The following is a 17,667-nucleotide window of genomic DNA, read 5'->3' as shown; positions in this document are numbered from 1 at the left end:
CTTTTCTACCTTTCAGATCTTACATTTTACCCCCTCTCACATTTTCTAGGATCCAGCGACATTCACTTTGCTATTTTCCATACATTCCCAAAGGACACTTCCACCTCCTAAATCACTGGCTGTGATACCACGCTTTGGATCCTCATCTCTCTCTTGGTTTTCCTGACTTCCTTCAAGTCTCAATTCAAATCTCCCTCCTATTCCTAATGCTTTATTTCCTTTCTAGATTTCTCTTAAAAAAACAATGAAGAATAGAAAGGGAGCACAATTGTCTGTTGATGATTCCTCACCCTCACCATGTGATCAGCCCATTTCTTCCATTCTAACATTTCTTTGAGGGTATCTTTGAATCTAATTCTTCATAGTTCAATATCTGCTGCCACATTATGTTCATATCAACCATAGACCTGTCTATTGCCTTTTGTGTGAAAACCATTTTAACTTTTTTAGAGATTATTAATGACCAGCAATCATACAATGGCACTGAAGTCATTATGGTAATAAAAAGAAAAGTCTTTGTTTCTGGAAGAAGCTAGGAAGTCATTAAAGGAGCTTTGCCATTTTCCCAAAGACAATCAAACTTATTTTCTTCCTCTTGTTCATTTGTACTAAGAGAGATTACACTAATGGTCAAGTTCTATAAGCTGTTCATCTAACTACATGTCATAAATTGGCTAACAGATATTCTTCATTCATTCATCTGACATTTCCTGTATGGCCAAACTCTTCTGAGTGGTTACTAACACTATCCAGGGGGCTCTGCAGTATTCTAGGGCTTGAGAGAAGCTGAAGAAAGTTGCCCACAAATAGATCCATTGAAAGGATTCCATGCCATCAATATGGAATCCCTCTTCAACTTGATCTTGGCTCTGTATCTTTTTTATGACTCAAGACAAATATTCTTAGGTAAGCATGAATCAACTCCTCATTTTCTGCCTTATTTGAGATCAATGATAAGTGTCTGTCCCATCAAGAAAGGTTCTCAGCTGTCAATAGCAATCTTGTATAATCTTAATTTATGTTTTGCCTTACTAAGTTGAAACACATTCCTTGCCTTCTTAATGAGTGAGAGAAAAGCTGGAAAAAAGAATTGAGTACTTAAAATTTTAAAAAAATGAATGCTAAGATTATTTTTATATATATGGCAAGGCATAGAGGAACCAACAGATTTGTGACACTGCACAAACTACTGAATTTTTCAGTGCTTCCAAAACAAAAATGTCAGATCATCCTAGCTCTTATTTGGGTATTTTTTGTTATTGTTTAGTTATTTCAGTCACTACCAACTTTTCATGATCCCATTTAACATTTCCTTAGCAAAGATACTGAAGTGGTTTGTCATTTCCTTCTAGAACTTATTTTACAGATAAGGAAACTGAGACAAACAAGGTTAAGTGATTTGCTTAAGGGTCACACAGTAAGTATCTGAGATCAGATTTGAATTCAGAAAGATGAATCCTGATTCAAAGCCTGGCACTCTTTTGGGTGATATCCAGTTGCCCCAGATGCTGTTTACCACATTAAGAAAAGGTAGATAATATGATCTTATGTTCATAATTATCCTAATATTGAACCAATTCTCAATTCCTAGTACTAATCCAATGCAGTTATAGTGTATGATTTTTAATGTTATTGTAGTCTGCATATATTTAATTCAATATTGCCATCAATTTTTATTGGAGACATTAATTTTCAGGGTTCTTTTTTTCTACCTTTTTTTTTTTTTGCCCATTTTAAGTATCAGACAACATCAATCTCAAGCAATGAGGCCATTTTTCCCAATTCTTGGAACCAAATTTACAAAATTCAAATTTTCCTGATTACAGGAAAGAATTTCTTTGAATGCTTGAAAGAATTCACCTAAAAAAACCATCTGATCTGGATTTTTTCACTTTGATTTATGATTTATTCAATTTCTTTTTTTTCTTGTTCTGGCAATGTGGATAATTTATATTTTAAAATATTCATCTATTTTGTGATTTTTGTTCACATGTAATTGAGCACAGTATTCCTAATAATTTTCTTTATTTCATTTATTATGTCTTCCTTTTTCATTTCTGATATTGTTAATTTTATTTTCCTTGTGTCATTTAATCAGATTAACAATAGATTATCTATTTTAGTCTTATTGTTATTAAAAGGGCACCTGATTATACTTATCAAGTAAGTCTTTTTTTATTTCAAAATGTCTATTATGTTTGTTTTTTGTAAATTTGTTGATTTTCTGGTTCTTTACTTGCATGTCAAATACCCTGATCTGTTCTCTTTTTCGTTGATGAAAGGGTTTAAAGAGATAGATTTTCCTTTAACAACTACTTTGGCTGCATTCCAAAAGTGCTGGTATGCTGTCTCATTGTTTTCCTTCTCTTTATTGAAATTATCTACTGTTTCTATGATTTAGTCTTTGATCCACAACCTCTTAAGGATTAAACTATTTAGTTTCCATTAAGTCAACTCTTTCCTAAAATGTCCATTATTGATTATAATTTTTATTTTGTTGAAGTCCAAAAGATTCTGATCTAAACTAGAAATCTATAACCTAAGTGGTCTATTTCTAATCCTAGCTGAATTTGTCCTTTTTTTTTTTTTTTTTTTAAACTAAGGCTTCCCTTGCAACCATTGCCTTCAAAGTAAAAAGTTTTTTTTTAAACTTATGATTATTCCTTCCCCAATCATAATTTCCCTTTTGTACTCCCATTTTTTCTTTTCCCTACTTGTTTTCCTGTTGAACAAACCAGATATATATAGGATAAAGACATTTTCATTAGAAAGAAGGCAGTGGTAGTATGAAGGGGGAGATTTTAGTAAAAGATGGGTTTTTAACTGGGATTTAACAAACTAAGAAAACCAGGAGACAGAGAATGAGGAGGGAGAATATTACACATATGGGGGACAGCCAATGAAAAAAGTTTTTTAGTTTTGAGTCTTGAATACTGGGTTGACAGCATCCATAAATGAAAAACCTGTAATGAAATAGTCAGCAAAGATAATTCTGAATTTGTTTCCTGTTTTTTGCTCCCAGTATGAATTAGAAAAATATGATTTCATCAGTTAAAAAAAGTTTGATTTTCAAAATACTACCTCAACCTCCATTTCTCCCTTTAATGATCTTTATTTTTCCCTCCACAGCAAACTCTTAATTTCCAAATTTTCATAGTCTGTCCTTCTCTTGTCCCTTTCTTCTTGCTTGCCTCTCACTATGCCTTTGTGATAAGTATTGTGTGTGGGAAACAATACTGATCTTCATCAAATCCTGGATGTACCAACTATTTGGGCACATTCTTTAGAATTTTCCTCACTTATAAAATGAGGATATTGGGCTTGATGGCTTCTGTCCTGCCTTCCAGCTTTAGAACATCCAGCATCCTATGAATTCTCCTTTCCATTTTTTTGAGTCACTGGTTAAAAAAAGCAATGCTAGGCAGAAAATACTGCTTCCCTATAGCAAAGCCAATGCAGGATGTACAAACACTCAAAAATTTACGTTCATGGACTTAGACCTGAAAGAAACCTCAGACATAAATATGTATGAGTATGTTATTATTATTATTATTATTTTGCAAAGCAGTTGGGGTTAGGTGACCTGCCCAGAGTCACACAGCTAATAAGTGTTAAATATCTGAGGCTGGATTTGCTCAGTCCTTCTTACTCCAGGTCTGGTGCTCTATCTCTTGTGCCATCCAGCTGCCCATCAATGTCCTCTCTAATAGAGTAGGACCCGAAAAACTGATTTGCTTGCGGCTGTTCAGGAATAGCATTGTCTTTAAATCTTTAAAATCAAATTCCTAATGCTAAATCTAATGCTTTCTCCGCCCACCACCTTCTTTTTCAGAGTTATGCTGATGTTCAACAAACAGTCAGTTGTTCTGCCCACAAGAGTCAGGCTTACTGACAATGCCCTAGACGTGCCAGGAATTTGGTTGTATTGGGGTGACATGAGAGAACTCTTGATATAAGTGACTCCATTCTGAATTTGTAATGAATGGAATATGTATACCCCAAGCACTTAACTGCGCACATTGTGCAGGTATGAGAAATGTGGGAAAATTTTATTGCATGGCTAGGAAAATGGACTATTTGCATATGCGTTTAAGAGATCCTTAACCAAGGATCTAAGTTACTTACACTGATGAGAAACTCAGATACAAAGAGTTTTCTCACAATTGTCTGAGGGCCTTTACCAGACTCTTCTGACTACTCCTACAGCTGTCAAACTTGTGGGTGTGTGCTCCTGGATTATCTGAAGAAAGCCCCTGCTCCTGAGAGGATGGCAGAACCCTCCACGGACCTCAGAGTTTGACATCCAGATGAGATAGCTGCCCCAAGCTTCAGGACAAGGGCCGTGTACACTGTTCTAGTTTTTTACTCTTTTATTTTGTTATATGCCCAACCACCAAAGCCTAATTCAGGTTTTCTTCCTCTACATTCTTGACGCCCCCCCACTTTTCAAGTGAACAATGACTAGACAAGACCTATTCAACTCAATAACTTGTCCTGGCTTCTTATGGAATCTTGGTGCACACCTGTCTGTCCTTTATTGGCCAGAAGGGTAGGGTACTTTCAGATCCCCTCCCTTTGTCTGAAAGGGGGAAATGTCAAGATATTAGGAAATATCCCGTTTTCTAGAGATAAGACCCAGCTAGCAAACTGCCCCGAGTTAACCGATGGTTCCTGAGCTTGAGGAAGCATCAACAGGTCCAGACATGAAGCCTTGCTACATACAAATTTTTTTGTTACTAGATAACCTCACCTACTGTTGCTACATTACACTGTTTGACTCTGTCTAGTCACAAATATATAAATCAAGGTTCAGTTACACTAAAGCAGGTATTGCCACTAGGGGTGGAACCCCAGTACATAGGTCCCTCCTTGCTTGCAAGTGATTTCCCTTATTTTAAAATTAAACTTCTGTTTGATTCCTGACTCTCCTGTCTCTAGCCTGCTCTGTTTGGCTGTGGCCATCTCCATCTTAAGAAGTTAGTTGAGACCAGTTGACACATTCAAATTTAGGATAAAAAAATAAATAAAAATGCTAATTGGTCAAATTCCTCTTAAAAGTGGATGAAAGTGAGATAATTCTTGATCATCACAGAATGGCCCAGGGGTGCTGTGTGGTTTGAGTCCAGGCAAAAGCTAATCAAAGCCAGAAAACCTACATAAGCATCTATGGTCCACTGTTGTGATTTCTGTCATTCTGGTGGTACTAACAATGTTTTGGGCATCCTGAATGTAATGGTGATCTGAGGACATTCCCTATTACAGAGTTCAGGAAATTTAGGAGATTTCTATTTGATGATATGAAATTCTTTGTATGATCTTTTTCCTTCACATTGAAGTCAACTGAATGGCTTAAGCAAATAGGAGTATATATCTTGACTGAAGTAAATAAAAATAATTTGACCAACTCCTTAAGTGATTTCTCTCCTTAAAGGATAGGTTTTTGGGTTTTTTGGCCACTTGTTTGCAATAAACCCCCAGAACATGTTCTCAAGAAGTCAGTGAAAGAACCTCAATTTAATCTCTCTATCTCTCCCTCTGCTCTACACACATGTACACATATACAAGCTCTCTCTCTCTCTCTCTCACTCACTCACACACACACATACAACCCTAGGAGAGAGAAAGTATTTTTTTAACTGCATCATTTATTCTTTTGGCAATCTCAAGAAACCTGTGGACTTCTTAGAATAATGGTTTTAGGATAAATTAAAAAAAGAAAGAAATGTGAAATTTTAGTGGAGATTGAATGAAAAGAAGATTTTTCCCCCCTTCCAAGTTAACAAATTTCCCTCCAACAGGTGTATAGATCCTAGGAAAACCTGATATACATAGAGAACCCAGCCCACCTTTACCTGCCATTTGAGAAATAACAGTCTGGTATTTCAACAGATTCAAATCCATCTGGATTCATAGTAGGCATGATGTGTATCCGAGTGTTATTAATCAGGCGGGTGATTTCAGGGTCCTTTCCATCATTCTTAACCAAGTGGTCTATCAGATGGAGGAGTAACTCCCGTCCTACAGTCTACAAAGAAGAAAAATTGAGTTGAATGAAACCATCCCCCAAATTCCAAGAGATTAAGTACCACCCAGGGACATAGATTTTCTCCTTCATAAAGATCAAATGGACCAATTACTGCCAAGAATTTATAAGTGTGCCATTCATAAGTATTTATTAAGTGCTCACTATGTTCTAGGCACTATGCTAAGTACTAGAAATAAAAAAAAAAAATTACAAAAATACAAAAAAAAAAAAAAAAAAAAAAAAAGGCAAAAGATAATCCCTGCCTTTGAGGAGCTCTTACACACACACACACACACACACACACACACACACACACACACACACACTTTTTTGAGAGAGGAGAAAACATGCATACTACCATGGATAAACAAACTATATACAAGATAAATAGGGTATAAACAAGAGAAGAAAGGCACTAGAATGAAGGAGGACTTGAAAAGGCTTCTTATAGTAGGTGAGATTTAAACTGGTAATGGGAAGGAAGTCCATGAAGCCAAGAGTCAAAGATGAGGAAGCATTTCAGATATGGAGAAAATGCCTGGAGATGGAAGATGGAATGTTTTGTATGAGCAAGGAAGTCAGTGTCAAGAACATATCTCTTGGAATTACTGGGGATATAAACACAGAGAAAAAAAAATCTCTGCCCACAGAGAGTTTGCCTTTCATGAATGTAAAGGCATATATAATTGCAAAATATAAAATAAATATACTGAGTCATTAAGTAACCTATATTCAATTAGTTTTAGCTCAATTCAGACACAGAGGAGAGGAAAAAAAAGACATGTTCCAGTTCTAAAAAAAAAAAAAAAAAAAAGAGAGGGGCACATAATTGGTGCAGTGGACAGAGCACCAGCCCAGAAGTCAGGAGCATCTGGGTTCAAATCTGACCTCAAACATTTAACACTTCCCGGCTGTGTAACCTTGGGCAAGTCACTTAACCCCAATTTCCTCAAGAAAAAAAAAAAAAACACAAACAAGCAAACAAAGGGCTGGACTGGAAAGAATATAGGGACTGAAACTGGAGGTCCTAGATCTGCAAATGACCATCTTTGAGATCTTGGGAAAGTTATTTATACCCTTTGAACCTCAGTTTTCTCATCTGTAAAATGAGTTTAAATTAGGCGGCCTCTTAAGTCCTTTTCAGCTCTAACTCTAGGGTCTCATGAATTTCCTAAAATGAAAAAAAAGTTTAAAAACACACCAAAAATAAACAAGATACTTGTAGCATGTATGAAAGAAGTACTCAGATTTTAAATGCTTGGAATGAAATGAAATGGAAGAACCAATCTGTCAGTTCTTGTAACCCACACAAATGAGCTTTGATTTACAGCAATGCCATGGAGTGTAAGTGAAAAGATGATGTGTACTATTTATTCCAAGGAAAAGTCTTCCTGAAAAATGCAAAAATTAAAGGAAACAAGCTCTGATATTGTTTTTTTTTAACTTACGGCAATTAGGTTGTCAAGGAGGAAAAGTTAAACCTACTACCTCATAAGATTTTTGAAGATATTGAATAGAATTGGGCACCACATATCAGGAAGGATGTGGATAAGCTGGAGGGGTCCAGAGGGAAACATCAGGATGCTGAAGGCCTTAAGATCATGCCATATAAAGCTCAGTTAGTCTTTAGCCCCCCCAAAGGGAAGACAAGGTAGAAATGGGAGCATGATAGATAACTGTCTTCAACAAAGGGTTTGCTTAAATTTAGGTTGTTAAATGTGTTTACCAGTCTGGTTCTGCTTGACTCAGGAGGCAGAATTAGGAAGAATGGGAAGAAGTCAGGAAAAATACTGTTAACAATTAAAGCTATCAAAAAGTGGAACTCCCCCCCTCCAGATATGATGAACCCAAGACTCTGGTCTCTTTTCCCTCATTACTTCATCTCTTGACTCCCAGCTTTTATATGGGCTGTCTCCCTTGCCTGGAATACTCTTGTTCCTCATTTCTTCCATTTGGTTTCGATAAAGTTCTAGTTAAAAACCTGTGTTCTAAAACAGGAGTAGGGAATATATAAGGCTTCTGAAGTCAGTTGCATAATCAATCTTGGATGATGATGAGCTGAAAGCCAGGTACAACTACTTCCCACCGCTTGAGTTGTATAAGTTGATGATTTTGTATGGCTAGCAAATGATAATATAAATATCCAAATGACCCTTGGCAGAAAAAAAAGTTCCCCATACCTAAAGGATGCATTTCTTGATTTCCCCCCTTAAGTATAGTATCTTTACTCTGTTGATTCAAATTGACATTCTCTATATGTTGCTTGTCCATAGTTGTTGGAAGATCTACTCCATTAAACTGTGAACGCCTTGAGGGCAGAATCTGTTTTTTGTCTTTTTTTGTGTTTTCAGTGTGTTGTACACTACCTGGAACTTAATAAATACTTGTTGACTGGACTTGGATAAATAGCTTCAAGAGGCAGTGGGATTTTTCTCATCGGAGGTTTCAAAGTAAGAATTGTATAAGCATTGGATGTGCATATTCTAAAAAGAATTATTATCAGCAAGTATAAGCTGGCTCAAACTCTATGAAAAATACTTAAAATAAAATTTAAAGAGGTCCTGCTAATCCCAAAGGTTCAGGATATTTGGTAACTGTAGCCTGGAGGTGATTAACACAAAAAGAACATAAGCACAAAAAGTAATTTTAAGAAATGAATTGACAGTTTAAGTAAATTGGGCACTTTGCCCAGAATAAAGATAGACTGTCTAATTGCCCTGTAGGATCGTATAAAATCTAGAGAATGAACATAAATAATTTCTTGGGAAAATGTCCCTGTTTATCTAAAAGTCAGTGTATTTTGACTATTTTTTTCCTACATTTAACTTATTATTTTTGGCGTTTGGAGAGAGTATGTAGAAAAGTTAATATATGGATCTCTTTTCCATATACTTCAGCTGGAAATATTCAAAGCCCTCAATTGCTCTATGATCTCCACCCTGTAAGCTTTGTCTGCCAGTGAGTATTGTGACCCAGCCACACCTTTCTCATCCTGTGTGGTTCTTGTAAATGTCTCTTTCGGAGGATCAATCCCAATGGACTGTCAAGAAACCAGCCAACACTATGTAAAAATGATTGAGGAGTTTGCTGTTTTGCTGCTGAACTTTGAAAGATTTGAGAATGGGGAAAAAAGACAGGAAGAAGGGCTCCTAGTCACTCAGTCCATGTCTGTCCCTGATAGTCATTCTGGCTAACCTGAATGTTCATTAAATAATGAGAAAGGAAGATTGTTTTGAAATAATTCCTGGGGAAAAGACGAGAAGCTATCAACAAAAGATACTTTAGGATGACATTCCATTTTCTATCTCCATGGCTTTCATCATCTTTGCTTCTTAGAATACTCAGCTCCTTTCAAAGGTCAGCTTTAGTGTTCCTGCCTATATAAGGTCTTTCTGATTTCCCAACCATTTTATTTGTATGTATCGTGTATAAGTTTTTAAAAAAAATTTACATACATGGGCATGTTATTTTCTTCTATAGAATCAATGGCAAAAAACAATGTTGTTAATGTTTACAGCATACAGCACAGCATCTGACATCTTTCCTGCTGACTTTTACACTGACTTTTAGATAAACAGGGACATTTTCCCAAGAAATTATTTATGTTCATTCTCTAGATTTTAGTCATTTGAAGTAAGCTCATTTGAAGTTTTCTTGATAAAGATACTGGAGTGATTTGCCATTTCCTTCTTTAGCTCATTTTACAGATGAGGAAACCAAGGCAAACAAGGATAAGTGACTTGCCCAGGGTCATATAGTAAGTGAGGCCAGATTTGAACTTAAATCTTGCTGACTCAGGCCCAATCCTCTTGGCCACCTAATTATTCTTTGATGTCTAAGAGGTGCTTTAAAAATTCTTGTTGATGAACATCTACTATGATGACAGAGCTAGAATTCATACCATAGAGAGACTTAGAAATAAGAATCTCTCAGAAATAGGGGTGGGGGTGGGAAAAGTCATGATACCTGTGTTCAAATATCTGATTATCACATAGAAGAGAGATTTAAATTTGTTTTATTTGATATTCAATGACAGAACTAGGTTGGTTCAATGGGTGGAAATTATAGAGGCAGATTTGAAGTCAATAAAAGGGAAACATTACTTGTAAAATGGAGAAACCTGCCTTCTTATTAAGATTTGTCATTGGGTGATTGTGGTCGTAGTGGGGGGCCTGCCATTTTATAATTTCCATTTATAGCCTACTCCCCTTCCCCATAATTCTATTTTCAAAATTTATTTTCCTTTCCCTCAACAGAGCAGACAAGGAATCAGAAAAGAACCAAGAGCAAGGCCTGTTTTAAGAAGAGATGGGGTTGGGGTAGGGTGATTCTCAGACTTCTTGTGAGCTCACAAGAATATCTGATTTCAGGACAGAGAGATAGATAGGTCCCTCATATTAAGAAAGATGGTCTGGAGAAGTCATTGAAAAGAAAGGCATCCTTGATAGCAAAATATAATAATGATTCCTTTTCTGACCCCCAAAGGCATTTTCTTTCTTTGCTAGAGGATGTTCATATGCAAACCAAGGCCCAAATTAACTAGGGAAAAACCCTGTCCACACTTTGTTGACTTAATGTTTGAAAAAGGAAGTATAAGTTTCATCTTAGAAATAATTTGTCCTCCTTGCTTTCAGAAGGGCTACCTTCTCAGGTGACAATGCTTTTATAAAGAAACTCTCTCACCCTTAACTCCCAATATCAACAGATTCCATAACAAACATAAGAGGAGATTGTAGAAAGAAGAGGAGAGAGGTCCTACTGATAATGGGCACTCTGATTAGGCAAAGAGTTGTCTCTTAGGGTTTATTAATTTTCTATACTGTAAATAACCTCAGATCACCAAAAATGTCCACTTGCAAACTACTTTAAGAACAGCACCAATAAGCTATTATCTGGAGATCAGAGAGTATTCAACACTATCTAACCCTTATCATAGCTTAAACAGTAAGTCATTTGAATGAGAAGTTAGGGGGAAAACCACAGCACCAATTTCCCTTTTAAAGGCAACAACCATTTAGAATGATGGCCAATTCTGGCCATCTCAGTTTCTCAGACACAGACAAAAAAAAAAAAAAAAATCCCTCTCCCCAATAATAGATAGGACAGCAGCAATAATAGATAGAAATAGTAGCTAATTAGCAAAATGCTGTTAAGAAGTATCTCATAGATTATTAGCCCAATCTTTTCTTCCCTCCAACTTTTTACTGCCTCCTATTTGTAGATTGTGGTATCTGCCCCAAATAGGTAGCAAAATAGTGAGTGAACCCATTTATACAATACTGTCACTGAGATGCACACATTTTGTAACCCCATTGACCAGTGGCTTGATAGAAAAACACTAATTTTTAGAAGGAGTGAGTCTATTGGGCCTATACTCCAAAAAGATCATAAGAGAAGAGAAAGAACCCATATGTGCAAAAATGTTTGTAGCAGCATTTTTTATAGTGGGAAGGAATTGGAAACTGAGTGGATGTCTCTCAATTGGGGAATGGTTGAATAAGTTATGGTGTATAAAGGTAATGAAATGTTACTGTTCTATAAAAAAAGATGATTTCAGAAAAGCCTGGAAAAACTTACATAAACTGATGATCCTGAGTGAAGTAAGCAGAACCAGGAGAACACCATATATAGCAACAGCAAGATAGACTTAATTTTTCTTGGCAATGCAGTGACCCAAGACAATTCCAATAGGCTAGGAGTGGAAAATGCCATCCATATAGAGAGCTATGGAGATTGAATGTAGTCCGAACCATAGTTTTTTACATTTTTTTTTTGGTTTGTTTGCTTTTTCTTCCTCATGATTTTGTCCCTTTTGATCCAATTTTCCTTGCACAACAAATATGGAAATATCTTTAAAAGAATTATACATGTATAACATATTTGCTTGCTGTCTTGGGGAGAAGGGAAATAAGGGAGATCGAAAAAATTTAGAACACAAAATCTTACAAAAATGAATGTTGAAAACTATCTTTACATGTATTTAGAATAATAAAATACTATTGAAATAAAAAAAAGAGGAGTGAGAGAACCATGACACAATGAAGGGGAAGTGGCCAAGGCTTCTAGCTTCAAATTTGTTCTCTCACTGTGTTGAGAAAGAGTAGAAAAATGTATATACACATGAGTTTATTTCTTTTTTTTTTTTTTTTTTTGCAATATTGTGTGATATGTAGTCAAGGAACTCAAGTTTAGAACAGGGGTATCTGAGGGAGGAATTTTAAATGAGGTCTTCCTGGCACATGGCCAAGAACTGTATCCACCACATTACCTGTTGCCTCAAGTAAAAATTATAGACATAACCAAAGACTGTTTCATGAGACTCCAGAGGCACTACCATCAGATATAATGTAAATACCTACGGCATGTTCAGAATATGTGGGACAACAATGAAAATTGTCTGTTAGGACATTTAAAAGAATTTCATTTTTCTAAGCTCCAGAGCTGAAATCCCAGCCCCAAACTATGCTTTAGTCAAAGAACAATGAATTGCAGCCAGAGCATAGGGATCCCAATGCTGACTCTTGTGTTTACATGGACCTTCAGGCTCTAAGTCAGCATACTTCACCTTTATTGGGGATCATGGATTCCTTTGGCAGTGTGGTGAAATCTAATACAACTGTGGCTCATTGTTTACCTTGGTAATGGAAGGAAATGCTAAATTTCATTTGAAGATTAGTAAAAATAAGATGTATCTTTTTTTCCCTCCAAACAAGTCATGGGCTCTCTTGAAATCTATCCACAGACTCCAGTTATGGAACTTCTGTAGAACTCTATCTGGGGCAACTAGTGACAGCTTGGGCAGTGAGTCAAGAAAAGATGGCAGGATTTTATGGGGATACTTCAATGTCCAAAAGAAGGCATCTCCAATAATGTATATGCTTCTGTAACTTCCAATACTGCAGGCCCTGTTTGAATGTTATATTCTTCCTTGGCTCCTATTACTGGTACACAGTTCCTGGAAACCTCCCGAACAAGGTACATAGGATTTTTACACAAGTTCTGTTTATTCTAATACACTGCTACTAACTAGGAAAGACAAGTCAATGTTTGTTGTCTGGTTTCAAAATCTCACCTAAAGATAGACAGGGGAGTTTCTCAGACTCAGACAGGATTTCCTTAGAAGTGCTGATCTAAAGTGGCATAAAAAACATCAGAGAATAGTCACAAGCTGCTGAAAGGTGGAAGATGTTTGTGTGAGGGCAGGGGGAGGGGAAGGGAAAGATAACCTAACTTGTTTTGCTTTCAGATTTTGAGTTCAGAGGGTTAACTTCTCAGTAGCAGGCTGATACCTCTGAACCAGTGGGAATTCTGGGCTAAGTGGAAAAACATATGTCTTCTCTTTAACAGAGATTCAGGAGGTCCATGTTCATCCAATGTTAGGTAGTAAAAAGGAAAATTTGGTTGCAATCTGTAATGTTTATGATCATCCCAACAGCTTTGCTGAAATAATTTTTTTTGGGAGGGGGAAGGTTAAAGATGGTAATTTTTTACTTTAAGTATATTTTTATTTTGAACTTAAATACCAGTTAAAGAACACACATATACACCAAACATAAAAGGAGATTGCATGATACCATGGATTATCATTTCATATTATTTACTTAAAAAAAAAAAAACAAAACAATCTTATATAATAAATTGTTTTAATGGACAGCAAAAAGATAGTCATTTGACTAAAATGCTTTTCTCTTGCCCAGACCAATGATGTCAGCTCATAAGAAACAGCATGGCAAATTTGGCAAAATTTCCACTGTGGATTGCAACTTCCAGCTTTCCTGAATAGAGAATCTATCTTGCTATAGTTGGAGAAATTGGTATCGGAACTCCATCAATAAAGAGAACCATGTTGAGCTGCATGCTTAAGAAAAAGAGGTAGATTGTGTCATAAGGGATGGGTCTGTTTATATAATATAGAGTCTTGCATTTTTTTAGGGGAAAAGGGTAAGGGAAGAGTTAAGCCCAAAACAGGAAATAATATCAAAGCAACTCAACTCTACTGCAAAGGCAGGTGTTGGAATATGTCTGCAATTTAACATTTCTTGAAAATCAGTATATTTTGTAGGGTATTATATGTTGGATAATAGTTTTTTCCTGTTTATATTTGTTTTTGGGAATTACCTTTTCCCTGCCTGTGGATGACTGATGTTGGCAATATAAATCCACCCACTTCAGTCTGATAAACAGAAAACATGCAAGTTGCCACATATTTAAAATATTGCAAAGGAAATAGGGGATAACTACAGGGAGGCACCTTCAATCCATTGCAAAAGATTCAGTTGGGAAAGATAAAGAATGATGAAATGATGACTGTTTTGTAATAGATCCTATTGGCAAACCAGAAAAGATGCCAGATACTTTGGATTATAAGCCCATGGAAGCATTAAACATCCTTTATTTAAAGGACATAAAAAACATTTCACGTTGGGTTAGAAAATTTTGCTTTCTCTAAGGCATTCATTTGATTATTTTGCTCCTAAGACTCTTGATTTCAAGCATAAGATAATTATAACTCCATATGGCAGATTTGGAAAATTCCCATGAGCCACTGAGCAGATTTCTAGGGCTTGGTGTATGGAAACCATGAGTCCTTTCCTCCCAAAAGTATTAAAAGTGGAATGTTGCCTCAGGAGATTTTAGATTGCTTGAGGAATGACTGTGACCTTCAGTATAATGAAAATGATGTACAAGCAACTGTTGTGTCTCTTTCTACTAGCCAAGTCAATAAGCATTTATTAAATACCTATGAGCACTGTAACATGTGCTAAGAAAACAAAGAAAAGCAAAATTAATCCCTGCTCACAAGAACACAATTTATAAAACAGAACTACCTATATACAAGATACATATGGGATGTATAAGAAGTAATCTTCGAGGCAAGGCACTAACATTAAAAAGAACTGGAAAAGGCTTTTTGGACAAGATCAATGACAAAATAAGAGTGCAAGGAATTTGAAAGAAGAGGATATTGTAAAGTTGAATTGGTTTATCAAGTGTTATAGAAGAGGAAGGGATTAAAGTATAATTGGTATAGAGATCAACCAATAAACATCTACTGTGTGTGCTGGACACAGTGCTAAGTGCTAGGGTGGTATCCTGGAAAAAGCTAATCGATAAGAGCATTAGAAATTATGGTATGTATTTAGAATAGTTAAAAGATGAATAAAAGATTATAATCACATCAGAGTTGATGAATGTGGAAATAGAGCTCTTGTGAGTGATAGCAAGATCAGAGATATAACATATACATATGAGTAGGGTAGAAGGATGGGTCATGGAAGTAAATAAGTTGAATAACTGAGAAGTTAGAGAGCTTGAGAATATATTAATATGTACGTTGAAGTTTCCTAGTATGAGAGTAGAAGTTGGAAAAGAAAGCCTCAGAACCAGAAACTAAACTTATTAAGGAAGAAGAAATACCTGGTAGATTAGAGCTACCAGAATCTTGGATTGGGTGACAAATATGTATTGAATGAATCTCAAAGAATATAATTGAGTGATCAATGTAGAGGAAGATCATGAAGGGGCCATGTTGAGCCAGGACTATATCAGCATCTCCATAGTGGTCAGTGAATTAGGAAAATGAATAAAAATGCAACCAGTGATGGAAAGAGTGGTTGGATAGCGATGACATATCAGAACTGTTCACTTTCCCTGCTTCTTCTTTGGAATTCAACTTCTTTGTGATTTAAGACCTTAGCAATCCCAAATATAAGCCAGTTAGAGCAACGCACACAAAAGATGATTCTCTTAGAGATGCAGTGGAAATCTAGATCTCATACATACCTCATCACCATGCATGTTAGCGATGTATTTAAACTCTGGAATCCCAATTTTGTGTTCTCTTGGAGATCTTCCCACAACAAGAACCCATAGATTTCTGCCTTTATAGGGGAAAAAAAGAAATTAAGAATAAGTGATCTTTAAAGAAACAGTTGATATATAATGAAAATAGCACAAGGAACAGGAAATAGAGGGGAAAACAACTTTGTCTCACTAGAATATATTCTGTCCTTTTCTACTGTTAGGTTCTAACACTTTAATGTTTACATTACATATGCAAGGCAAAAGCCTTCCATTTTTAAACACAATTTTTTAGTTTTTCCAGGATGAATGTTTTAAAAAGCATAAGAATTATAAGGATTCATGGTTAATTTTCAGAAATATTTAGACATTTTATAGTCTTAAGCCAGATCTCATAAATTATACAAATAATATTCCTTTATACAGTTTGTAGAAAGGTCAAATGCTTTTTTCAAAACCATCAGTTGGTTGTAGAAGACAGATGGCTGTTGGAGAGGCTATAAACAACTTTAGTCAGAAATTCTCAACAGAAAGAATGTGAAAAGACAACATCAATAACATCGATTCCAGGAGAGGATTTTTTTCCTCCAAGTAAACACATCCAAAATCTTATTCAAATGTTTACAAGACTCCATCTTTGCCTGATCTTGACCACACAGTTTTTACAGAATAATAAAGAATCAGAAGCTGGCATGCATCTCATTTGATCCTCATCACGGCCCTAGAAGGTGGATAGTCCAAGGAATAGAAAGCTGAATTTGCAGATGAGGAAATAGAGAGGTTAGGACTTGTCCAAAGTCATGCAGAATTCAGCAGCTATAAATGGAGTCAGTGAATAGAGCACTGGGCCTGAGACACTAATTAGCTATGTGACCTTGGGCAAGTCACTTTACCTTGTTTGCCTCAGTTTTCTCATTTCTAAAATGGGTTGGAGAAGGAAACCGCAACATCACTCCAGTATCTTTACCAAGAAACCCCCAAATAGGGTCATGAACAAATGGTCATGACTGAACGACAACAAAAATGACTCCTTGTTAGTATTCTTTCCATTATAAAACACTACTCCTCTTCCAAAACAAACATCACTGAGCAATTTGGGATCAGTATTAGGATTAGTTACCAATATATTCTAATGCCTTAATTCCAAAGTATCATTTAAAAAATAGCTTTTAAAAAAATTATTATTCTAGCTTTTTATTGACAGAACATATGCAAGGATAATTTTTTAACACTGACCCTTGCAAAAACTTCTGTTCCTGCTTTTCCCTTCCTTCCCTCCACCCCCTCCCCTAGATGGCAGGTAGTTCAAAGTGTCATTTTTTAAAAATCGGGGGTTAAGGACTAGATCTGGAATCTGAGTGACAGAGAACTCCAGGGTAAAGAAACTTCTTCCACTCTAATGCAGGCCAGCATATTCTGTGTAGTCTAAGAGTCTCATACATAAGCATCCCCATGAACAACCACGTTAACGTTTATCTGTTTTGTTGCATTTTTATTTGTATCGTTCAATAATTTCCAATGCCATTTCCATTTGATTCTGCCTCACTGGGGAGTACTCCTGACTGCAATGTAGCCCATATATTGGACCCCTCTGGCTTAGGGAATGGAAAATTACATCCTCTGTCCATGGTTAGTAGCATCTAGCCCTATGCTTAGGGAAGTAGGAATTTAATTTAATAAATGCTTATTAAACTGTGTAGAATGTTATAGACTCAGGGAGGAGAGTTTGATAGCTTACTGAGTCAGTTTGTATAGGGTTGGGGATCTCATTTTTCTAATTGCTGCACTCCAGGGTGGAATGTACCTTTAGGTTATTATTTATTACTAATCTTATTTAGCAT

General features: G+C 36.0%; 1 protein-coding gene across 1 annotated transcript in view; it reads right to left on the bottom strand.

Annotated features, from left to right (window-relative positions):
* Window positions 1-17,667, bottom strand: part of CPM (carboxypeptidase M) — a 67,007-nt gene that overhangs the window by 19,977 nt on the left and 29,363 nt on the right. The window contains exons 3-4 of the mRNA XM_074269684.1: window positions 15,809-15,906; window positions 5,853-6,025 (exon numbers count right to left, since the gene is read on the bottom strand). Coding sequence (XP_074125785.1) covers window positions 5,853-6,025; window positions 15,809-15,906 — 271 coding nt within the window. The remainder of the gene's footprint in view (window positions 1-5,852; window positions 6,026-15,808; window positions 15,907-17,667) is intronic.

Source organism: Sminthopsis crassicaudata, chromosome 5, assembly GCF_048593235.1.
Source record: "Sminthopsis crassicaudata isolate SCR6 chromosome 5, ASM4859323v1, whole genome shotgun sequence".
Lineage (NCBI taxonomy): Eukaryota > Metazoa > Chordata > Mammalia > Dasyuromorphia > Dasyuridae > Sminthopsis > Sminthopsis crassicaudata.
Note: the sequence above shows the minus strand (reverse complement) of the source record. Positions and strands in the feature narration are given on the sequence as shown.